Below are 26,344 nucleotides of genomic sequence, written 5' to 3' on the forward strand. Positions count from 1 at the left end.
CACTGGTTACGTTACTCCGTCCCTTTCCCGTAGAAATAAAATGAACGAGCGTCGCGGTCCAACAAAGGTCCTCCGGTCCGAAACGATAGGCGGAGAGCAGAAATCTCACCTCAGTGGCAGCGCTCGTAATTTCAAGCAAGGACATGCCCCAGAAATCTCATCTTCATCTCAGTGGCAGCGCTCGTAATTTCAAGCAAGGACAGGCCCCACTTTCGACATTTCCGCGAACCGGGATCGATTCGGGCTCTATTATTTCCGACTCTGGCATTCTCTCGCGGCTAGAAAAGCACCCCCAGACGCTTGAGGTCGGGGTCGTCCTCTTCCCTGCGTTTTCCCCAGCAGCGTTAGGGTTTTCGATTTCCCAATCGATCTCTCCTCCGATCGCCGCCGCCGCCTCCGCCGCCGCCACCGCCACCGCCGTCGCCGCTTCGCCTCCCTCGGATCCGCCGGAGAACGCCGCGCCCGACGATCCCCGCCGCGCGTTTCGCGACCCACGCGAATCGCCTCGATCTGATTTCTGCGGCGAAATCACTTCGATCGGGTTCGCCGCTTCAGGTTTTCCTTCGATTGGCTCAGCGATGAGGGGGTACGACAGAGATGTGAGTTCCGCACTTGCTGTTGTTCACAGTCCCCCTCTTTGGGGAACGCCGGATTCTCGGTCTTTTCGTGTTTGATTTAGTGTCTTGCTTGTTTTTCGTCGGTAATGCGAGTGATTATGGTCGCCGTGTTGACGGGGGCCCGGGCTTGTGCAGGAGTACGAGGATTATGATGACTACGAGGAGGATGGAGGAGAACAGGGCGAGGAATATGAAGAGGAGGAGGAGGAGGAGGAAAGAGCCAAGACCCTCCAAGGAGGAGGTGGACTACCTCGAATTTAGGCAAAAATTGAAAGAAGGGATTAGGAAGGAGAAGATGAAGGAGGAAGGAGTTTCTGCTTCCCAGGACAGAAAGAAGCTTCCGAATGACAAGTGAGTTTGCCCTCAACTCGCTGCAAGATTCAGTTGTTGAATCTGCTTTTTCGAATTCCTTTATCTAGGAGGGATTTTCCAAGGTTTTCTATCATCTGGTCACATCGTGGCCAAGAAAAGGTATTATGTGTTGTTGACTTTCGTCTTTTCAATCTCTGTGATAATGGCTTAGGTGTAGTGTCTTCGGAATTCGTTCTTTGCTTGTGTCAAAATTTGGTCTTTTGGAATGCTTTTCACATGCATTTGCTGCACTGATGATTTATGAATCGATGCATAAGGTTTTTTCCACTCGTTTCAACAGTTATGGTTCCTTCTTTGGCCCTTCTAAGCCAGTCATTGCGCAGAGAGTGATTCTAGAAAGCAAGTCACTTTTGGAGAATCAACATTTGGCTACCCGAGTTCTACAGTCACAGTACAAGGTCCGTGCTATAATTTGTTGCTCTTATTGTTTCTGGAGATTACACGAGAATTCATAATGGAGATTCATCATACGTAATAGTTATAAGTGGCATCAGTTCCTCCACCCTTGCTCCCTTGAGTCTTTGCAGCATGGGATTCATGAGGCCCTATTCACCCTAGCAACTTGTGAATTGTACAATTAGCAATGAATAAACTACAACCTTTGGCTGATATTGAGTTTGTTATTTGATTCACTGCTTATAACAAGGCAAGAAGGAGATGTGCAAATATAAGCCCAAATAGGCAGTATCTGAGTAATAATAGGATCTTTAATGGTGAAAGTAGGTTCTTCACATCCACAAGGGCCACCTGTTTTCCATGATCCGATTTTAATATAGTAGACTTAGCCAGGCATCACGGTGTTGAAATTTCAAGACATTTCTTAATTTGCCATGTATCTTAGCTGTAAATACTCTTATCATACCTTTCATGCTATCAGCTCTTTGCTGAGACCTTTATGCATTCCAGAACCAGAAGAGTTCTTCCTCAACATCTACGGGATCAAGGCCTGTAGTTCGTGACAAGATACCTAGAGTAATCAATCCGGTAAATTGCCTCCAGAGATTCTATTACCGCTTTTTAAACTTAGTTGCCACTTTTTACTAATAAATTCTTTTGCTGATTCTTTAAGGTTAAACAGAAGGTTCAAAAGCTGAAGGATACAAGAGACTATTCATTTTTATTATCTGATGATGCTGATCTTCCTTCTCCTCCAAAGCAACCCCCTTCACGAAGTACCTCTGCTCCTACCTCTGGTGTGTTACTACATTCTATATGAAATCTCTAATATATATCTGTTGCCTATATCTTTCATTAATAAGCTTATATGGCTCTTTGTGGTTTTGAAGAGGCACGTCCAGCTAAAATGCCATTGCCAAGCAAACAGGCATCTGGCAGCAATGGTAGAATCCCTCAAAATGTTAGAGATGATAGGAGACCATCTTCCGTAAATGGTCAGAGACCATCTTCCGTAAATGGTCAGAGACAATCTTCCGTAAATGGTCAGAGACAATCTTCGGTAAATGGTCAGAGACAATCTTCCGTAAATGATCAGAGACCATCTTCCGTAAATGGTCAGAGACCATCTTCCGTAAATGATCAGAGACAATCTTCCGTAAATGGTCAGAGACAATCTTCCGTAAATGATCAGAGACCATCTTCCGTAAATGGTCAGAGACAATCTTCTGTAAATGGTCAGAGACAATCTTCAGTAAATGGTCAGAGACAATCTTCTGTAAATGGTCAGAGACCATCTTCCGTAAATGGTCAGAGACCATCTTCCGTAAATGGTCAGAGACCATCTTCCGTAAATGGTCAGAGACTATATTCGTTAAATGGTCAGACAAGCTCTAGAGCAGGCCCAACTAAGGTCTCATCCACTACCAAATCTAATTCGATGTTGGCAGCAGACAAAAGGCAGTTAAATAGTAACAATGGAAATGGTCCTGGGCGGCCTGCAATGTCAAATGGGTCGCAACAAAAGAAACCTCTTGCCATCACAGGGAAGACTTCACAAGTTGCTAAGATTTCCGCTCCTGTGATGTCCAAACCACCAGTTGCAAAAGCACCGACACCTGCTTTGAAGCACAATGCGCAACAGAGAAAGGATGTAGGGAATCCCAACAAATACAAAATTGCACCTAAACAGACAGTTGCTTCAATAAAGCCTCAGGTTTAAGTCCCATCTCTTTGTGCTTGGTTTTTTTGGTATACATCCATACTCATGTAAACTCACAAGAGATGGGCATCTGTTGTTGTCACTTTGGTTCGATGATTATCTGATCTTGTTTCTTATAAACAGATGAACAAGCCTCCAAAACAAATTTCATCCGCTGTTAAACCTCAAGATCATAAGCCCAAGAAGAAGCCTATAAGACCATTCCCTGATGATGAAGATGATGATGAAATGGCTATTAATATGATCAGGCAGATGTTCAGGTGAGTGTCTTTTGTATATTGTCTTTATGCTTCTTCTATGGTCGTTTTACTTGGTTGTTCTATTTCTATCTATATTTGATGGCCTGATAATATTTATGTCTGTGTGCACTTCTGGGAGTAGTTGCATAACTCCTTTCACAAGACTTCTCTGTTCATGAGATGCTTAGTTATAAACAAAACTAAATCTGTCTTCGCTCATGATTTTGAGTTAGTTTCAACAAAGTACTTCAAGCCAATTAAGTAAAGATTCCTTCTGTCTAGATGATCTTTTTATGCAATAATTCAGGAACTTGATGGCAAAGGTTTTTATATTAAATGTTTGTGATGGCCCATTTGGAAAGGCTCAGTGCTTTGCAGACACAAAACATTTGCAGTTGCAATCATACAATTGTTAAGCCTTATCTTGCCACATGAGAATGCATGTATATACACGTATGATATGTCAATCAAAACAACTGGACATGCAATTCTTGATATTTTCCGGTGATTTCTTCCTTCTCCTATAGTTCCTTCCATTCCTTACACGATCAAATTAAAATAAGTTGCGGAGGAGGATTTTATATCATGGTAGCATAATCCGTCACTTTCTGTAGATATACAACAATTGCCCGTGGTCCGTAAGATTGTTGCCACATATAATCTTGAGGATCCTGCCCCATATCTACAGGGACAGGCTCTTTCCTGCCTGTTCCCTGCTCCTAGATGAACTTCATTTTCTTGCCCTGCCTGCCTCTCTCCACACAAATCTAACAGTTCCCATTGTATTTCTTAGGAAAAATATGAGCTGCAAATTGAGACTGATGATTATGTTCAACCAAAACAGCAGATATTTAATCATATATCTACTGTTGTCCAAATGGTACAATATTATACTTAAGCAAGATGATAGAAAGTATTCTCTTCAAGTACACGGAAAATAGAAGAGCAGATGACTAATCTGGTGTATTTCCTGCTTTAATTGAGATAGATATTCTGCAAATTCTTCCTCACGGGGCATGTTTTTATAATATGCTATCCTGGACCTAGTCGGCTCGATATTCTGTTGATGCTTTTGTATATGGATTGTATCCTGGTGGTGACACTTAGGTGAAAGGCTATTATGATATAAAAATAAATGTTATTTTCCATTTGGGCTATAAGAGAGCATCTAGTTGCCAGTTGATCTTGGTGAGGATAAGCAAACAGGTCTCTTGAAAATATATGTAGGTTAGGTAGGGACTTTTCTTATGCCATGTCTCATTTGTCCCAAAAAGGTCGTCTGACCATATGCTACAGCCACTCCTTTTGTGCGGTTCCCTCCAGGCTATTTCTTTTTCTTTAAAAAAAAAAAAAAACGCTAAAGTTGTTGTGGTATAGTTGTGATCCGGAACACATCGCCATCAATAGCAAGCTATTCGTGTTCACTTGTATGGTAAAAGTGTTTGCTGTTCACAAATCGCCCATGAGTGCTCCATTCCCAATGCTGTTGAGAAGTAGTGGGCGGACTGGGTTCAATGTGAATGATTATGTAGGTTTCCTCAGGTGTTAGAATTATGGTCCTGACATTGTCTATTTACTAACGAGCTGATGTCTTCTCTCAGCACAAGCTTTTTATAAGTTTATCTGATGTATCTTGAGGGAGAATTTGAAATGGCTATGATACCTGGTGTATATAGCTTATCTTTTATAGTTATACTTGATGATATTTGGTTAGATGCTTGATGCTAGTGCTTTAAGATTAATATTCAATCATAATATTGTTGCAGGTATAATCCTCAAAAATATGCTGGTCGGGATGATGACGACAGTGACATGGAAGCAAATTTTGATGAAATTATGAAGGAGGAGAAGAGAAGGTTTGTTTCATGTACCATTTAGTTACCATAGTGGTTGCACAATGATTGTCATGCTTGAACTTCTTTCATATTTTTGTTCAATTTTTTTTTTTTTTGACTTCTGTTTTTCTAGTGTCACGGCACTGTGCATTATTTTATGCTTAAACCAGCGAGCCTACTGTATCTATAGGTTCACTGCCACTGCTACCGCACTGGTCACATTATGAGTGATTTCCTCAGGACCTTATGGTTTCTTTATGACTGGGTTCTGCCACCAAATCAATTTCATAATGTTGTGGAGCGGCCTCATCATAGTGTCATTTGCAGCATGTTTGCCACTGCAAATGGATAAAGCATGAAACTGGGTTGTGGAATCTGTGGGATAGGTGCACCTTTATTTTTATGTGTGAGATGAGAGCTGTCTTACATTTTACATGCTTAGTGCTTGTACGAATAAGATGTGATTTCAGAAAGAAAATGGTGAAGGGATGAAAAATGTTGAAGTCTCTCACCCTTTGAAAAAATCGCCCAACTTAAAATAGTCATATTGATGGTCTTTCTAAATTAAGCCCAACTTGCACTTTGAATTTGAATATGGTGCTGACTATAATTCATGCGAAACATCGCCAAGTAGTCGAATTGATTGTGTTGGTTTTTCTAGATTCCATGTGTAGTGTGTTTGTGCTTTGAGTATTGAGCCAGTGAGTGCTGACCATAATTCGGATTTGTTTGCCTGCTGGGGTGTACAGTGCTAAAATCGCAAGGAAGGAAGATGAGGAGCAACAAAGACTAATTGAGGAGGAGGAGCGACAAGAACAGATGAGGAGAATGGCAAAGAAGCGTAAGCTGAACCGCTGACATTAGCCCCAATATTTCGCCTGTCGTAGTTTGTACATTATTCTTTGTCGGATATGATTATACTGTCAGATAATATTAATAATGATCATGATTTTTTCCCTAGGATTACTGATTTCTTGTAAAGCCTTGTTCTCAATCTTTTTGTTCTAGCGAGTCTGATGGATTTGTCGTCTACAAGCATTTGCTAATCTACTCTGCTAAATACTCACTGTACCAATTCAAATATTTGTATTATGAGACTGGCGATACCCTGCGAGTGCGATTCATTAAAAACATCGAGACAGCCCGATGACGTCTTTAGGAATGCCTCATTACAGAAGTCAAGCCAAAAGGCAATGACTTCGATTCATTGGTGAGATGAAGCTAAAGATGCATGAAGACGAAGAAACCATTTTAAGATGAGGATGACTGCTGAATTGAAGAATGGTACATTTCTTTCGGGCTTTTTTATTCCGGAACGGTACATGTGAGCTGACGAGGAGCTCATGGCTTGCATCTATTAAGTGATCATATGGATCGTAGAGCTGTGTCCTTTCAGCGGCAGGTGCCCAACTGCCACACTAAGTCCCAAGACCGAGAGCAAGACCAAATCGAGTCCAAGACCAAACTCGAAGAAGCGATCACTCGTAACTTCCCACAAATGAGTCGATCAAATCTTGACTTCATTATGGATCGCATTTTCTATGCAATTTTCGAGCACTCTAACATGGTCAATCCCTTTAGACCAACAAAAAAAAAAAAGTTGGTTAGTCCCTAATCCTACATTAATAAGTGTCATAATTTTAACCTCCACTTGAATGCCTTGATTGATTCAAAACTATGGCACTCAAATAAATGTTTTTAGAAATTGTAACGTCCAAATAGTAAAAAGTTTAAAAGTTTCAAGTGGTTAATTAAAAAGTTATATGGCACTTAGATGGTTAGAAAAAAAAAAATATATGTTGTACCATTGAGTGTGTCATATATAAGTTAAGACATTTGAGTGATAAAAAAAAATATGGTACAGAAATGAGTCTTTACAAAAATTATGACACTTATTGTATCATTTTCCTTGTCTTGGATTATATGTACCAAAAGGGCACTGTAAAGAGCATTTCAATTTCTTTAATCACTCCAATTCACTATAGTTAGGATATATAGTTAAGTGTTAGCCTCAAAAATAAGAAATATCGAAACCCAATTTGCTTTCATACGAATGAAATAGCCTATTTCATGCTAATCAAGTAATTTAAGAGTAAGTAGGGAGCTCCTCCAATTCCGCATGAATTGCAGAATCAAAGAATTAGTCCTCCAAATTGGGCTAATTCAAAAAGTTCTGATCGAATTACAATCAAAAGAGGAAAAAAGAATCAAACCATCTGTCCATTTTGCGAATGAAATAAATCCCTAAGGACATAACTACATCTATCCGCCTTCTTCAGCTTAAGAAGAGAGCTCTTGGCTTTGCACCTACAAAATAGCATTTTGAAACTTGAGCATGGTGAGGTAATTATTAAGTGGTCTCGAATCTTCTCTCAATTCATAATTTGTTTAAAGGGTGAAACTTTCTCTCATATTTATAAACTGATAATTGACCTCTTTTTATAATTAATGTGGAATAGGTCTCTCCCTCATATATTAGACCTTCGATTGGAGCAACGATAACCCATATCTTCTGTGTAATTGTTGGATCAGCTCTTCCATAGTTGATGTGATATAACCCCAACAATCTCCCATTACACATTAGGGATTGAGTCAGCGTGGCAACAACCCTTATCTTCAATAGATTTTTTAAGAACCTGAACTCTGATACAAAGCATAGTGTCATGCTTCTTCATGGCAAATTTTTCACGTTAAATTTGAATAAAAGTGGCCCATTGCAAGATGTTAAAATGTCAAAATTGTCAGAGTCCATTACTGGAAATTACAAGATATTCAGATCTCTCTGTATAGATCTGCCATTAAACTTCTTCAGTAGTCCAACTGCTACACAAACTTCAAGAAGTCATACCTCAAGGTTTCCCCAAAATCCACCCTGCAAAACCCTCAACCCCAACTCTGATCACAAGAAACACACAATTCAACTAAAATGACAAAATCTCATCTTCATCATCTGCAAAAACGGAAAAGAAAATCCCACGAATTCAGAGGGACGTTTTGGGAAATAATCTATAAAAAAAAGAGCAAAAACTACCTTAAACCCTAGAAACCCTCAATTTCCCATGCAAGAACAAGATGCGTTCCATGCAAAAAACCCAGTCAATGAACAACACCTTCATCTTCAAAAACCCCCAAAACTAGACTCAGAGACCCATGATGGGCCTACCCTATACTAGCGTCACTCTCTACTAAATCTTCTTCCCTGAAAAATCCGAAGATCTCTTACGTTCCAACCCACGAAGAAAAACAAGACAGAAAAAGCTAAAAGAAGAAACCCTTTTTTCAGGTTAATTAATAAGAAGCTTTCATTACTGCTGCATTTACACACCCTGTGTTGCTGCAAAAACCAAGAACCGAGATATTTTTCTTATTCAGGCCACTTTTGATTGGTGTTCTTGAAAAGGGTCGTGGAAAAGTGGTCTTTTCCCTGTATTTTCAACTGCATAAAGTTTCCAATATTTCAGAGAGAGAGAGATGTTGATGTGATCCAATCGACAAAAGCAGAAAGCAATGGCTGTCCATGCGTGGGAACAGTTCTTTAAATTTTGCCCTGCACCAAAAGATAGAGAGAGGGACGGGGGGAGACTGTATTTCCTTTTTGGCCAGAAATGAGATGTTTAAGTTCACCATACTTCCACAAACAAAATAATAAAATTGTATATATACATACATTGATGGGCATGAGTATACTGTTTGAGTATTTTAATCAAGAAAATGATACATTCCACTATGCACAAAATCATAGTCAATGACTCAAAATGGTACTTTTTTAAAACAGAAAAAACATCAAAGAACGCTCTTAAAAGCATTTATCAAATTCTAAATGAAGAGGGTTTCGGCCGACGAATGAATGGATGTACTGATGATGATTCCTATCGCATGCAAACAGATTCAATTAAAGAAAGCCAAGAGAGGCCTGCGCGCACGAGGCTCGAGAGCACGGTGCCTTTCGCATTCATCCCATTAAGATGGAGGGGAGGGCCTCGAATTCCAAAAAAAAAGAAAAAAGAAAAGAAAATGACAGCCGAAGAAAGGGAATTTAAAATTATGATAAAGCTATCTCTGGAGCAAGCACCCCTTAGTCCAGCGGAGCTCTTGCTTCGTAGCCCATATGTCAAGACATATCATCATCCAATCCATGCATGTTCAATAGAAACATGGACACATCACGGTTCCATCCATCATCCATGGCCGGGTAAAACCAAAAAAAGAAGAAAAAAATATTGTGCATTAACCTTGGTCGTTATATATCCATGCATGCTTAGATTTAGTTTCGTGTTCAAATTTATATCCTCTAACAGTGAGTTTGTAAATTATTCCTAATTTCACCAACAATGAATTGACAAAAAATGTCTTTATTTATTTTAGTAGTAAGAGTATTTCAAGGGGTAATTGGCAAATAATCACCCTCTTCGAACATCAGGATAATAATCTCATGCCCATTATGAATATTAAATTCAAGTCATTATTATTTACACAAAACTTGATACTTGAAAAACAAGATTGGCGAGCTCCCCAGTACAACTCCACCAAGATTTTAGTGGATATGAAACCTCTTCACGCAAGATACAAGCCATCTTATTCAAAAGTTTGGTCATGATGTTAATCAAACCGGTGATTTTATGAAAAATACGTGACCCTTTTCCTATTTGTCCAACCACCTTGAAGGTGATTATGTCCCTATCATGCTCCTAGAAAAAGGCATGTTTTGTCTGGACTTTGAACACACTATCTATCAGAGATTTTATTTTATCATGAATCAAATCAAACTCGCAGGAGTGTCTTAATCAAACTTGATAGGATTTACAATTTATTTCTTGATTTTTCAAAACACTAAGATTTCACTTTTTTAAAAGTTTTCTGCGTGCATAATTTCGGTAGGTGGCATTACTTTACACATTGGGAAGTTAGGCGGAAAGATAATTCTGTAAAATCACATGAAATAGTCTAAAGTGATGCAAAAATCATATTCTAAACTAAGGTCATCAGGTGCAAATGTTGTCAACTCAAATTTAAAATCGCAAAATAATACTAGAAAAGAAAAATGCAAGTGATGAAATATTTGAGTGAAAAATAAAAAGCAACTTTCCCTTTGTGGGGTCTAAAGAAAATACATAAATAATTAAAAATTAATTAACGGCAACATTATCAAAATCAAATCTCAATTTCCTCTTATGTCTGATCAGTGATGCTAAGGACATTAGCCTATGTGTACGGGGTTGTTGGTACAACTAGAAAGAGGTGTCCGGTTTCCAAAAAATTGAAAACCTTAAAAATTGCTGTCGTTGCCGCTTAGAAAGTGTCATGAGAGTCTGGAGTTCTTGCCCGCCAATTGGCTAGCTCGGACCATCATTTTAAGACTACATCGATCACTTCGGGGTCTTATGAAGTCTACATAAATCAAACTGTTTTTCTTTATTCAAAGATTTCAGCCGCATTAGGTCAAAATACTCAAATAAGGAGGAAATTGTCCAATCGGTCCTTAACTAAATCCATTGAACAATTGATAATTCGGTCATTAATATTTTAATTTTGCCAATTAACTATTAAATAGCCCGAAATTTCAATGTAGTCATTTTGGTTGAAAGACTACTGACAATAACTCGATCATCACATCAGTAATATCATGCGAAAATATATTAAATTTTCGTGTAAAGGTTTAAAATTAAATTGATAAACTATAAAATTTAAAACTAAATTAACATTCGTATAAGTTTATGACTTACCGAGTAATCTTTCCTAGACATTAGTGAGTTCGCCCTTTGTTTTTTCCTTTGGCTGAGAAGCGAAGGACAAGACAAAGGGAGCATGGGGATTTACGGTTACGGGGACATGTTTGGTCAATTTCAATAGGGACAGGGACAAGCCTTCGTTTGGAAGGTTGTGGTGAGTAAAAACAGTGAAAAAGCCATTTCGAGAGAGGCTTGCCAAAGGCAAAAGACGAGGGATGCGTTAGCAGAAGGACGACTGGTAGTAATGGGCACTTCCTTTCGGTTTCAGCGCATTGCCCCATACGTGGTGGAGAAATGTATGGACATAATCAGAACGCCTGAAGCCAAAGTTTGGACCAGATTTTGGCAAAAAGGAAAGGCAAAAACGAAATTGCAGAACCAGGTAATGTCATTAATGGCCAAACCACTGAAAAATCAAAGTACTTGTACTGCATTCCGTATCTAAGATAAAAGTCATCCTATGTTTGATACCTATGTTTAAATATCATGTATTTGATTATTGTTCAAGACATGATAAGGGTAGATATAAGTTAAATAGAGCCTGGATTGAAATATCTTGTGTGATGTAAGATAAAAGCGAACATGATTTCTTATGTCCAATGTATAAACGCTATTTTTTTTTATTTAATAACAAGCCTCTTTAAGTTAATAAAGCTGAATAATATTTAAATTCTAATATAAAAAAGAAAAATTCAAAGTAACAATAATTTTCATTTTTATTTTATTTGTGTATACGAATTTCTTTCTATTCTATAATGGATAATATATATGTGTATTTGTTATTTATATTTATTACATATTTTAGGTATGTTAGTATAGTTTGTTATTCGATGAATTTTTAATTAAAGAATGTTAGAAGGGAATTGAAAAATATAAAAGAAAAAAGAGAAGGGAAAATAATAAAAGACTAATATATAAAAGTAAAGTAGAATGACCCAGATTTTAAATAAACAAATTCAAGTTTGAAAATGGATCTTTCTAATTATCAAGAATAAGGGGCAAAGAGATTTCTTAAAAAAACCCTACCCTCCCCATCTCCTTCTCATTTACAGCACCGATTCACGTTGAAACTTCACAACTCCCAAATAATTTTTTGGTTTATATCAAAGCCTTACAACACAGAGAAAGTTGAGCTCCTTCTTCTCCTCCTCTGTCACTCTCTAGTTCAAGTTGAAACTTTACGAAAGCAACAACTGATCTATATCATTCATATTGTACAATAATCAAGAATTGATTGCTACAGATTATCTTCATTTGTGCATTTGTGGTTTCTTTAACAGTGAATAATAAGAGATTCTTATCATTTTCTTGATATGCAATTGCTATGAAATATTGGACATTATAGTATATTAAAATATCTAGTTTTATTATTACGATCCTCTTAACAATAGATTTGATATAACAAATTCCTAGATTTTATATTATACCTCATCTAGTACTATCATGACTAGAAATCCATTTGATCAAATGGAGATTAAGATTTTAGAAAAGTCACATTTAGATACATAGCTCAACATTGATGTTACCAATCGTCATATTAAATAACACGTGGCAAATGCTCAAATAATAGACGTGGGAGCCACAGATTTTTGAAACCTGACTTCGACCAAGGGGCGGGCTCGAGACTTGACCGGGGCATTTTTTAAACCTTAAAAAGTCCTTAATTGCTCAAAAGAAAATGAAGTCGTCAATTAACCAACGGCTAAAACATTAACTCCTGTCTTTGCACTTATCCCTAGGCTCTCCTTTATAATGCAATATGGTTGTAGGAAAGATTTTTTTTTTAATTTAGGAATCGTCGGAAATCACCATTCGAGGGATTACATAACTCTCCAGTATCTCGGTAGCACCGTCGGGCCTAATTGTAGGAAAGTTCATTTCTATTATGTCTCAAATTTTCGCTTTCTTTTTCTTTATTCTTTTTTTTTTTCTGAATGAGCAACTTCGTCCTTCATCAGTGATTTATTTTTCCACTGGGACAATGGCCACCCAAGAAAAAAGTAGCCATCAAGACATACGAATTGTTCTAACATTTAAAGCAGAGGAAGAGGACATTTCTTACCATTAACAACATGGATTCTCGACCAAATACTTGTCCCATTTCCAGCTAAATCTCCTAGTAATCGAACAATCCGTTGCCTTTTCTTAATAACGAGATATAATTTGAAAGAAACGAGCTGGAGATGCTGGTGTTACAGCCATTAACTTATAAAATAAATAGTACTAGTCACTTTACTCCTCGATGGAATCATGATAATAGGTGCCGTTTTCAATCGAAGAGAGCAACGAAGCAAGATTGATGGTTCAAAAGAAAAACCCCATTAAGTCAATCGTCTTGTCGACAGAATGATAACAATCCCTCATCAAAACTACCTTTTCACACTGCAAAAATCTCAATAAAAGAGTGCTTGCGAATTAATGCTCTATGGCATAAATGCTAGGGCTAGGGCTAGGGTTAGGGTTAGGGTTAGGTTAGGGTCAGGGTTCGGCCTTTATGACTTTCAAGGAAGATCTTTTTGTCAGTTAAAGCCATTACTTTCTTCTCAGGTTTTTTGTTGAGAAAAGATGCTGAGCCTATTTTTTATAGGGGGCTTCTTTTTGGGCTGCAAATGACAATCTACTTCGAGTTTTAAACCAAATCCAACACATTTAAAGAATCAAGTTTAAAAAGAAAAAAGAAAAAATGAGAGAGAGGAAGTATTTGACTCTCTTCAGAATAAGTAACTCATTTCCTTAAAGATTTGGTTATAGTTTAGCTCACCTTCTAATTTGATTTTTTTTAATGACAATTTCTGTTAAATGCTACAGCTTTTAAATCAGAAAATTTGTTTGATATTTATTGTCTTTGTTATTCTTAAAAACCGATAAATATTAGAATTTTGAATCACTGCATTTATAACTCTGTTCAATGGAATCGCCCCCAAAAAGATGTTTTCAAGCTGTGTAAACGTCAATTAGCTAGAGAAAACAATATCTTGATGCTACAGGCATCGGTGGAGGTGTTGGATTTCATATGTTTCTGATCTCACATTATCTTTAGATCTAAATTGTTTTGATAAATAGGTTTTGTACAATTCCAAATAGACACATATTTGAGGTTGTGTGGATGCAAATGAGCTGCAACTAAAGTGAACAACATCATGTTGATGGAAGCAAGTTGTGTGGGGCTGCTTACAAATATAGTTATAAAACAGTAGAGATAGAATAGATGAGTTTGTGTTAGGCTTATACAAAGATAAAATTTATTTAGTAAATATTGCCGTGGAAATTAAATATCACCAATTTGTTATATCATTAGATAGTCTCCTGTCACTGACCCCACAAGGGGGTTGTAGAATAGAATAAGGCCAAAATTAGATTGATCTGTAAATCTTACCAAAGCAAATTCATAGAACTAACTACATCCTTGATTGGCAACGGCAAGCTCAAAACCTGATTGGAGCATTTTCAAAACCTTAAACCCTGATTGAACAAACTAAAACCTTAAATCCTCAATAATCTAGGATCAGAACTTTTAAGTCTTGTTTCTGCACTTATCCCTGATTAAAGCCAACGCAGTATATAATTTCTACCCCATTACAAATACAATTTTACCTGAATAATACACAATACACAAGATATGCATTCACAACTATCTGGCATACGAATCTATCTGGCATACGAATATGTTGCACAGATATTAGGACCAAATGCACATTATATATGTCAAATATTTCATGATATATCCGTTTCTAAACTCCCTTAACACCTATCTTTAGAGGGATGAACTACAACGGAAATAATTAAACTGTGCATATATGCATTTTGCATGAAGAGTTTCCTCTTCCCTTGTACCGTCCCTCCCAAGTCAAATGTCATGGAAAAAATTCTTCTCATGAGAAAGAATCAATTTTCAAGTTATTAAATTAAACGGAAAAACGACACAAATGGTCCTTAAAGTTTAACTCAATATACAATGTGATTCATGAACTTTTAATTTATTCAATATGTATTTTTGAATTTTAGCCCAGCGTATAATGTCATTCTTGAATTTTTAAAAGGAAAAATTGTCCAAAATTTTCTAAACCTATAACATTTTTGTAAATTCAATCATAAATCTTAAACATTCTCACTTATTGCCAATTAAATTTATTCAGTCAATTTTAGTTGGAGATCACCAACGTGAAAGCCAACAGAGCCACGTAGGACTACAAGCATTAATGTGGACAAATTTTGATAATTTTTTAATGTTTTAAATTTATTATTATTTTTTCCGATTTTTTTCTCTTTTTTTCTTTCTTTTCTTTATTGCTTCTTCTTCCTCTCTCTGTGCCAACTAGCCTCACTCCCACAAGTGAGGTGTGGCTTGGCAAGCCTTGGCAAGGGGAGCCCTCGCCCAAGCCAAGGCAACCTTGCCAAATCTAGCAAGGGAGCCCTATCTAGGACTTGCCCTAGCGAGGGTCGGCTTTGCCCTAGCCTAGGTGGCGATGGCCGGCCTTACCAGATCTGGCCTAAGAGAGGTCAACCTTCGTCAAGTCTTGTTAGTTGCGCCTTGCCCGTAACAGGCGAGGCCAATCAACCCGGCAATGGTCAGTGGCTGACCTCCAACAAAACAAAGAAGAAGATATAAAAAAATTTCAAAAAACATAAAAATATTATTAAAATTTATTAACGTCAACGTCGGTAATCTTACGTGGCACACTAGCATCCACATCAGCCATTTCCCACCAAAATTAAATAAATAGACTTAATTGGCAAGGAGTGAAAAAATTTTAAACTCAATTAGTAAAATTGAAAAATTTATTACTGAATTGATAAAAAGTACAATAAATTTAGGATTTTTTAGACAATTCTCCAAATTAGACTATTCAATCAAGTTGGTAGACTTTTGGTACATGCTTAATTTATTCATTTGATTACATGAAAATGTTCAATATAAGGGATTTCATATAGCTTATGAATTAAATTAAACATGTACAAAAAATTCAGAAATCATATTAAATAAATTAAAAATTTGAGAATCATATTACACACAAGAATAAAATTCAAAGACCACATTCCACATTTAATCAAAGTTCATCATTTATTTTTATCATTACCCTTAAATAAACATAAGGTTCTACAGACATTTCCTTAATTTTCTTTGGTCAAATTTCCTCAAGTCTGATTGCTTGACAAATGGGCAAATAGACGCGTGCTCGATACCTCGCTTGTCCTGCCCGAAATAAAAGACTAAGCCTTGAAAACATTGGAAAAGACAAACAGTACATGTCCATCAGCATAACATATACGACACACTCCCAACAAAGTCATCATTTCATTCTCCATGCCAGACAAAGCAGGAACAAAAAGCTGAGCCACGACAATTCTTTTTTACATGCGCGGACAAGTCTCCCCCAGAACATAGACAAAAAGGTCCAGCAGTGAGACAAATCGGTGCACTCCAAAGAGAATAAAGGTTAACTTTTGGTACACGACTCATCCACCTATCCAGTCACGCTGACTACATTGCCAATCTTTGAAGAAACATATGTTAGCACGCGTCGCCATATCGCGCAATATAAAGGCATTGTCTCACATTCGATCTCGAGAAATACAATAAGGATGATAACGATAATAATAATAATGATAATGATAATGATAACAGTGATCTGGTGCCATGAGTACATTCACATGTAAGGTCTTCAAGTTTTAGCAGACAATACTCAAGACATGCTATATATATATAATTAATTTAAAGTGTGCACATGCGCCAAAATGAGACCGGGGGATACTGTGTTCATTCTAAACAAAAGACCAGTTCATGAACATGAAGGCCAGACAGTGGTGGGAATCGTCGTCGTTGAGAACTTTCCATGCAACGGCTTGCTCATAAGCCACCGGCCTTCCCATGCTAGAAATGCACACTCCGGCTGGCAGATAGGCGATACCCTGGAAAACAATGAATTAATGTCAGACTTAACTGCTTTAATTTTTCCCATGCGTTTCATTATAAAGTTTGAGTCTGCAGCTTTGATCATAGTTTGGAGCTTCTTATATTAGGATGAAGGGTTAAACTAAATGCACCTGCTGCATGATCTTCGGGAACTCCGAAGAAAGAACTTTCCTGCCACCTTCATCAAGAACCTTTTCCAGCATAATATCTTGGAGGGCCACCAGAGTAGTTTCAAGCATGTCAAGTCCAGCTTGGTTGGCGAAGGTGAAGACAGGAGAGGCCTGCGAAAAATTTCTTTAGTTAAGTACAAAAGAGGCCAGCAATCTTCTCTTTTTTAAAGGCAATAAAAATACTCAGATGGCAGATGTAGCTTTAATTTGAAAGGCGCAATTTAGTTGATAAATGTATATAATTAAAGAGAAAAGAATGGCTGTGTACCACATTTGTATTCACAGAGCAGCACATAATTGCATCAGAATGGTGCCAAAATTCCTTCAAAACAGCATCACCAGCTTGGGAGTCCCCTCTCAACAGTTCAGCTCCAGCACAAATTCTATAAACACAAAAATTGGTCGGTGGCTACTAGCAGGGGGTAGAAAGGAGTTCAAGGATAGAATCGATGAAAAATTATGTCAATAAAAGTGAAAACATCAATGCAAATTCTCAAGCAGTACCAGTGTAAAAAACATCGTCAGACATACCAAGTATAGCCTAAGCTGATAATAGCTTACACAAAGTGCGATATCAACATATTTACACCTCAGCTACTTTAGAATAAACCCAACGAAAATCAGAGGAAAATCTTTCAAATTCAAAAGTATGTTGTCCACGCTACCAAAGTCTTACACAGATACCCATTGTAAAGTATATTATTCCACCCCCTATAATCCAATAACACGTCTACCAATGCCCTTTCTCCAAAGCTCCCAGTTATTTTGCAACACACAATGAATAATATAGTTTTTTTTTTTTTTTTGGGGGGGGCCAGGAAAAAGTGGTACGGTAATGTCCAGGGAAGTGTAATATCACTCCTCTCTAACTCAGCTCTCCCTCATATATATAGACAGCCCAAAATTCCACCCATTTTTAACATAAACATTGCTAACCTGTAGCTACGGCAGATCCATCGTGCCAGCGTAAGAGCTTCAGGAGAACCAGAGAGAGATTTTGGCCCCAGATGGCCACCTAGCCTGGAAGGTGCAATTGCCATGGCAACCCTCTGGACAGATCCCACAACACTACGCACATATTGACGAGCCATGATGGCAACAGTGTCCCGTAAATGGTTCTCAAACACGAACTGGAATGCGATGGTCAGGACAGATCGCAGGTTGTAGGTGCTAGCATCAGCTTCACAAGTAGGACGAGCACCGCCAGATCCCACCTCCAGCGTAGAGGCCAGGTCCAATGTCCGGGTAGGGGCAGGCCCATCCTGAACAAGGAAAGCACAGAGAAGAAAAGATCAGAAAAATGGCATGCTAGGAGTTTCAAGTAATCTTAGGAAACTGCTCAAACAAGCTTCTTGGCAGCCATTCGTTCTTCAGAGCCCTTCCATTTCACAATATTTAAAGTCTCTGAAAGATGCATTAGCGTAACAAACAGATACCCAGTGACATAAAATTGTTTGCGCAGTAAAGATTACTTCCTAGATTGTATTGTATGGTAAGTGGTACAGGAGCAAACAAGAAGTAGATTGGTAGCATCGTCAGGCTAAGTCTCAGCCGATGATACCCCGAGAATAGGACTCTATGAAAGACGGCAGTATCAAGGATGCTTAACTGTTTTAGGATCCAATTGTATGACACGAAAGCCAGATGGCAACAAAGGAGCATCATCTGCGAAAGATTCATCAATAGGAGCAAAGACAAGCTGAGCACAGGCACCAACTGCATTTTCATCCACCCCACTGCATAACTGCACCAAGGATTTGACAATGCCATATCAGTGAAAAAGAGCTTTCCTAACATGGGGTAGAAAAATTATAAGTACTTCCATGTAAAAAGCCAATTGAAAATGCAAACCTGAAGTAAATACATGTCATGTGCCAAAGGTATATCTTCAGGTGAGAATGCATGACCCTCTAGCCGAACCACCTCCAAGAACTATATATGAGAACTTGTGAGCAGTGATGCTAAGAAATAACAGAAAGAATTCACTGAAAGCAATCAAAGAAAGATCAGTATGCATAGACAGAGCTATTAAGTATTACCTCCTCCTGTTCAACAGTGTGGGCAAGAGGCAAAATGACATGGCTACTAGGGAAACCACCAGGTCTCACACATGGAATGGCATAAGGACTAGTTTTCAAAGAGGCAGCTGAGTATGCATCAATTCCATGGTCAGCCCACTCAGAGCGGTGTTCCCTCAGAAAGCGTACAAGCACAGCAGGCGGAACATTCTGTAAGTAAGAAGCAAAGACAAAGTTAATCGAATACAAAGTTAAAAGTAAGTCCAAAGCAACAAACGAGAAATTATAAAACAACAGCTGGTGGGAGAGATAGCGGCTTTCAGCCACCATAAGTGCAACAGGCAACTCTTGTCATCCTATTGTAAACACACCTGAAGAAGCATGGACGCCTTGGCACAGAGCACTCCTCTTCCAAAATTTGGAAATATGGTTGCATTGTATTGGGAACCAAGAAATTTATTTGGAGATGAGTTGACAGCAATGGTGACATCTTCTACCCCATCGCTACTTAGAACAGACCAACCGTCATCCACAAAGCCATTCACAGCATCATTAAACCCCCTGGAATACATGATTCCAAGCTGTAAGACACCAGTTGAAAATCATGAAGAACCTAGCTTTTGCATCTTTTGAAGAAGCAAAAGACCTAATGGAGGAGGCAAGCCCATAAGACGGTTCAACGTAAATGAGAACTTCTCATGTTATATACCTGCACAATTTCTGACTAAACGTCCTCAAGACTGCAGGTTGTCGGCTACCTCCATACTGAATCTCCCCACTACTTTCTTGGGCTATTTGTCTAATATGGCGCAAAGCCTGCAAATCATGGTTAAAACGATTAAGTGAAAGATAAATAATAATTCAACAAGAAACGAAACATGGAACCATTCTTACAGCAACAGTCATCTTCTGTGCAAGAATTTTGGACGATTCATAAAGTGGTCTGAGAACTTCAGGAACACTCCAAGCCTAACAAGAGAACGAACATGAAAGAATCCACATAATTATCTTAGTATAGAATAAAAGAAACATAAGTAGCATGTGAATAGCTGGAATGAATTATGCACTCACATCTAGATCAACATGATCCACAATATGAATGATTGCACCACCTCCCTCACAAGGTCGGATGAGATAACCACTTGGAAGAACTTCAGCTCTCACAAAACTTGAAGACGATGGCCCTGATGGGCCACCAGTACTTGTAGTCAATGACCTCTCACATATCTGCAAAAAGAATTTTCAGACAACAAACAAAGTCACAAGCACACTAACATGATTTCCCAGTGCTGAATATTTCACCTCTAAATCAAGTCTCATTAGACACAAAGCATACCACATGTAAAGCTAGGCCCCACAAGAAAATTAATTGAGGAAAGGAAACAAGCCACAATCTGATTACAGTTAATCAGTGACCTAAACGAGGAAAACTTATAGTAGCATAATGAAAGAACACACTTATTCAAAATTAGTTTTCCTAAAATTACCATGAGTTCACATAATTCTAAATAAGAATAAGGTCAAAACAAAGATTCAAGGGCATAGTTACCACAAGACTGCCATCTTCCAGAGTAGTGGTATATCGAACTGTCCAAAAATCACGTGCTGCTGCCAGAGTTGTAGGTGCATAGGTCTAACCAGTAACATATGAACAGTCAGGAACAGAAAAAGCAAGCATTTTTATAGGCACCACTGCGAAAATTCTAAGGCTACCACCAACCTGCATGTATACAAGCTCTATCGTCCCCCCATTCCCTGCAGGGATCACATTAAGAACCTCAAGGCATCGACAGTCGCGAAACCAAGATGGACGATCTTTGAGAATTTCAGCGACCTGTGAGTAGTTCATCGTGAATATTAATTGCCTTAATCAGGATGATTGAAGCCAATTAGGATACACATACCTTCATGGGCTCTAGACTCACAAGACCGCAGACTCGTGCTGCTACCCCATTACAATTGCGGGAAACAGCAACGATTCCAATAGAATCCGGACCAGGCTACAAATCACCATGTGAATTATGAGTATGATGAATGTCACTGAAACCAAGGTCTCTAAAAGAGTCGGTCAACTGTACCTTCATCCCAATCATCTGTACCCAGTCAACAGCAGTTCCAGTAGCCTTGGCCAGGAACTGTGTGAGGGTCTCCGCAGCAATCGCAAGAAGGCTAAGAGAGGAATACATTGAAATAAAGTGTGTTAGACCGGTGACATTATTTGTGAGATGAAACATTCACGTGCACAGAATATATTTCCAAGTAAGGCAATTACTTACCCAGCTGGGCTGCTGGCATCCTTTTCTGGATGCTGGGGTGTTGGGTTATGCTGCTGTTGGTGCTGACCGCTCATGACCACAGACTCACAGCTATTGTCTGTGGTCGCTGTTGATGCCTGCTGAGAATGAATGAAATGAGCCATCCCCAAAGAGAGCCAAATATACAAAATCGTAATGAGAGCATAACCAAGATAAGTGACAAGTAAAACATTAGGGTTAACGGGAACCTGACTCACTGGTCTATTTTCAGTGACGAGCTTACAACCAGTGAGTTTTCCACCCACATACTTACTCTAGATGTAGAATTAGAAGGAAATAAAATATGCTTATATCATGGTCATCATTTTAAACTTCTGACCGGATTCCAATGGTACGCATAATAAATAGCATTGGAAGACCAAGAAAATGCAACCGTCAACGAAAGAATTGTGTGTCATGCCATTTGCACCAAACATCCATGTAGAAGACTCAACAGCATCTAAAATCAGACACATTGTCGTTAAAAAGGGGGAAGCGCTCACACTATGCAGCTGCTGCCGCATGTAGCCGTTCTCATAAACCAACTGTGAAACTTGTTTCTGGAGGCGATCATTCTCTTCCATTAACAGTTTGTTCATAGCATTCAGCTTTCTGTTAACTGTTTGGAGACGGTATGCTTCCTTCCTCTGCTTTTCCCGACATCTACGTAAAAAGGCTAATTTATCAGTGAGGCACCAGACAGTCTAAAATATACATGTACGCTCAAAATGTATCACTTAAACCAACCACCAGAGAAAAATATACGGTGCAATAGAAGAACACCTAAGAGCGTGTGGTGTAGATTGTACTTAATATGATGTGCTAACAGAAATGAGTACTTTTTACTTTAGAGTAAATAACGTGTTTGCATAAGCATAGCATAGCGAATTTTCGGTATGTGTGAACTCCAAAACAGAGAGAGGAAGGATAGACAAAGGTGGCATCTCCAGTAATTTGAGTTACAAGTTAAACAAAATATATACATTTGCAACCTAACCTCTCCATAAAACATCACAAGCAAACTACATTAGACATTCAGCGAGTCTCTAGGTAATCCAAGTCCTGACAAGCTTTCTGACAAAGAATGGCTTTGCAAGGCCACATGATTACATCAAAAAACTTACGGAGCAGACCAAAAGACTCTCACTTGCTCACTAAGGAAACAGAAATCAAAACGTGATCTGACAACTTCCCTCCACTGGTTGTCCATGATCATTAAATTGTTCGGACAAAAAGTAAAAACCCAATTCTGCTACAACAATAGATGTGTTTGGAAAAAAAAATATACTCAAAATAGAGTTTTCATAACATTGCACTGCCCGGCGGACATAATCACAGTCTGGAAGATCAAAGTGATCCCATTCTAGCGCCACAAAACGAAAGATGCCACTGAGAAGATTTCAACCATTTCCAGATGAAGAACAGCTTTTCAATCAACAACGCAACATGTCTTTTACTTAGGTAAACAAGCCAACAATAGAGCAAGAAATTATCTGGGTTCTGTCTCTTTCCTTCAATGGCAAAACATCCCAAAGAAGGGAAAAAGAGATCCAGAGCAATAGAGTGATGATATATATGGCCATGAAAGAAAGCACACATAAACGAGGATTACCAACAGCTCCACCAGAAACCATCAACGTACAGACAGAACTGCAACGAGGGCAGGCGAATATTTAGGATATTTAAAGCCGTCGGTAACTCCCTTTCTACATCTTTCACAACACATGGAACCAGAGAAAAAGCGAAAACCAACTTAAAAATGAACATTCCCCGACGAAAGAACACCACGTTTCTGGAGAAACTTTCAGCAGTACCGAGAAATTTTCAAACTTTTTTTTATCCTCTGGCGACAAGAAAACGAAACCCCAGAAAAGTTTCGAAAGAAAGAAACACGCTCCCCAACCCGCGCAAATGTTCTCTCTCTTTCGAGAAGAAAGAGGAGAGCAAACGGAAACACCAGCTCCGATTCATCCGAAGCTTGGCAAACGCGACGAAATGAAGCGAGACCAACGGAGACAGGAGGAGGAGAAGGAGGAGCAGGGGAAACAGCAATGCGTAAGCGTTCTCGGTTTCATCACCTGCGATTCTGGAACCAGACTTTGATCTGCTTGGGCTCGATGTTGCAGAGGATGGGGCACTCCCGGATCAGCTGCTGCCGCCTCAGCGAGCTGGGCTTGGGGCACTCGTTGTAGACCCGCTCCAGCGCCTCCACCTGCTCGGGGGTGTACCGCACGTACTTGCTCGCGTCCATCTGCTTGCTCGAGCACTCCCTGTGCATCGCCAGCGCCATCCGCAGTCCCGGGTTCCGCTCTGTCGCTTTTTTCTCCGAACGTTCTCGAGAGGGGGAAGGAAGAAGAAGGAGGAATGCCAATGTCTGCACGGGGGTCAGTCGGGCAGGCTCTCTCCGGAGGCGGGCTCTCTCTGCCGAAGAGAGCCTCCTATCTCCTTCATGAGAATAATGTCCCGCAGCAAGAGAGCTCTCTCTGGACGCACTTCCTCCGCTACACACAGAGCTTTTCTTGTTCCAGTCGAGGAAGAGAGAGAGGGAATGAAGAAGATGGTCCCTGTGCTGGTCTTTTATCCCCAGACGCCAATCTCGAGAATTTCCCTCTGCTCTCTGTAGAGAGCGATTGATAGAGAGAGAGAGAGAGAGACCATTCAACGGACCCTATAAGCCCACAGGCTTTTAGAGAGAGAGAGGGAGCAGGGAGCAGAGGAAAATACAAAAGGAAGAGCCAATGGCAGGAAGAAAGAGACGGCCAGGTTTGAGGTGTCCCCTCTCTCTCTCTCTCTCTCTCTCTCTCTCTTCTGGGTCTTTCTGCAAATCTCTCTCTCTCTCTCTCCTCCTCTCTCTCTCTCTCTCTCTAGCTTTCTCTCTCTACTGCAACAGTTCTCTGGGGTGACATGAAATGGCAACTCTGGGAGAAAAAAAAAAGAAAAAGGCGCATTTACTCTTTCTTCTTTCTAGTTTTTTTGTTCACATTACAGTAGACAACATGGGCATGACAGCGCCCATGCGCATGCATGGTGATGATGCATGCATGCATGCATGCGCATGCGCATGGGGGGCATGTATGTATGGTCGCCAGGAGGAGAGAGAAAGACCAAAAGAAAACATCGAATGACGGCATTCTAGAATGTCTTGTCTGGTTGATTTCTTGAGTCTCTTTTCTCATTTGGTCCGTCGAGTCTTTGTTATTAATGTATTCTAAAAATTTTGGTCGATTGAGTTGTGAAAACTATATGGAATTTCAGGATTGATAAGTTGCTATTTTGGACTGAAATTGATAATTAGTCTACACTCGATTGACTAGAGTTAATATTATTGACTCGATCGACCGATATATCATTACACTTATCCGTATGATAATTAATAATTCAAAGTATAGTCTGCATTTGTTTGATTATTACATTCCCTATGAAAAATGGGGACCTAGCGGAAACATGGTCAAAGAGCTAGCTTGGAAATTAGCTAAGTTCGCATATAGCTAGAATTTCCTGTGTTGGGAAAATATGAGATCTCTTGTTCATACTCGTGCTCAACATGGTCTCAGAAAGTGACTCCTTGCAAGTCCACTATTACCTTGCAATACAATGGATTGTTATTGTGCGAGGAGACAATCCACTTTTTTTTTGGCCGAAAAGGAAAATTGACTTTATACATTGAGTCTAAATAATGTATAATCCCCCAAAAAACATGAAGAGCAAAAGAATCGAGAGTAGTAGAATAGTAGAAAAAGGTCATATTTTCAAGAATTAACAAGTTTAAAAAAAAAATGGTTGTGAACAACCTTCTAATGCATGAATAAAATGGCAATGGTCGGCTTATCAACCTTGAACTTTTTACAATTAAAAAAAAAAAAAAAAAACCTCGAACTTTTGAATTCCAAGCAAAAAGGCGATAGTTATTATTTAAAATTGAACATTTCGTAACAAGTAGAAGGTTTGTAATATAGGAGGATGTAGCTCTTCTAGTCCTTATCCCCATGTTTTTATTCCTAGATAAATCAGTGAAGCAAAAGGGGGAGTCATATCTACTAATCGTGCCAGTGTCTTTAATAAAATGGTTGATATCACGAAAAATTTCAAGTTAGTAACAATATAACAAATTTACTTCAAATTAATTTTTTAGCCATCAAAAACCTTAAGTTGATATACATGTGATAAATTTACCTTCCGTTAGTTTTTGTTAAATTTACCTATTAAATTGCTGAGTCATATGACACACGACAATTTACGAATGTACCAATTTGGAGTTTTACCCTTCGTTTATTACAAATTTATCGGTTTGTATTAGTCATTTAACAGAAATCGAAAGAAGATAAATTTGTTATAAATATATTAATTTGAGGATTTTGGTGGTAAAAAAAATTAGTTTTTGGTAAATTTATCGTGAATGTATTAGTTTGAGATTTTTTATTGTCAAAATATTAGTTTTTGATTAATTCATAACAGATTTACCAATTTTGAGTTTTTGATAATATTAACCCTTAATAAAATCCAGAGAAAGAAGCCTTAACAAACGGAAGAAAATTAAATTGGATCAAAGCCTACTTCATTTTCCTTGGCCAAATGAATGAGGAATTTTGTAATAAGTGTTCTAAAGGCATCCGGAAAGTTACTAATTAAGAAAACATTATAGTTGTTAATGCACTAATCGTTGGAATGAAACATAAATTATTGGATTGAAAATTGCAATGTTCCTTATAAATATGCTTAACCAGTAGTACTTTGGAGACACTCATTAACAACACTCAATGACTAAATTACAACTACATAGGCATCTCCTTAATTTACAACTCATTTAAATATATGATGTAAACCTAATAGCTGCAATTATGTCCAATAATTTCTTATATTTATGTAAATGAATTTTCAAAGGAAAATTAACATGTCTGACTATTTTCCCCCTCTCCTAATATCAATATTTTGGTTCGCCATCGTAAATTAATTATCCTTTTTGTTTCCTTTGTGGCTGATTGAGATTGTGGCACCGTCATCCAACCGTGATGGGGTTTGGGCGGCTATCGTTGCGAGGAT

General features: G+C 38.6%; 2 protein-coding genes across 3 annotated transcripts; one reads left to right on the top strand and one right to left on the bottom strand.

Annotated features, from left to right (window-relative positions):
• Nucleotides 1-578: 578 nt before the first annotated feature.
• LOC104440708 (protein spt2) lies at nt 579-6,293 on the top strand. The gene is given in 10 exon segments (XM_039311519.1): nt 579-668; nt 753-833; nt 835-968; nt 1,270-1,387; nt 1,896-1,973; nt 2,059-2,182; nt 2,276-3,099; nt 3,229-3,365; nt 5,111-5,200; nt 5,929-6,293. Coding segments are annotated over 10 exon segments (1,785 nt in total). The 3' UTR covers nt 6,038-6,293.
• A 10,193-nt stretch (nt 6,294-16,486) lies between these two features.
• Nucleotides 16,487-24,097, bottom strand: LOC104440709 (homeobox-leucine zipper protein HOX32). 2 transcript variants are annotated; one of them, XM_010053657.3, is made up of 18 exons: nt 23,383-24,097; nt 21,808-21,967; nt 21,287-21,405; nt 21,089-21,179; nt 20,915-21,010; nt 20,731-20,844; nt 20,560-20,643; nt 20,082-20,237; nt 19,905-19,979; nt 19,720-19,826; nt 19,382-19,571; nt 19,032-19,220; nt 18,844-18,924; nt 18,602-18,736; nt 17,929-18,254; nt 17,261-17,375; nt 16,954-17,103; nt 16,487-16,818 (listed from the first exon to the last, which is right to left on the bottom strand). In XM_010053657.3, the coding sequence occupies exons 1-18, from the start codon at nt 23,592-23,594 to the stop codon at nt 16,672-16,674; spliced, it is 2,547 nt and encodes an 848-aa protein (XP_010051959.2). In that variant the 5' UTR covers nt 23,595-24,097; the 3' UTR covers nt 16,487-16,671. The 2 variants fall into 2 exon arrangements, with proteins under 2 accessions (XP_010051959.2, XP_010051960.2); XM_010053658.3 differs by having other exon boundaries at nt 21,287-21,402; nt 23,383-24,096.
• Between the last annotated feature and the right edge of the window lie 2,247 nt (nt 24,098-26,344).

The sequence above is a fragment of the Eucalyptus grandis genome, chromosome 4, assembly GCF_016545825.1.
Source record: "Eucalyptus grandis isolate ANBG69807.140 chromosome 4, ASM1654582v1, whole genome shotgun sequence".
Taxonomy (NCBI): domain Eukaryota; kingdom Viridiplantae; phylum Streptophyta; class Magnoliopsida; order Myrtales; family Myrtaceae; genus Eucalyptus; species Eucalyptus grandis.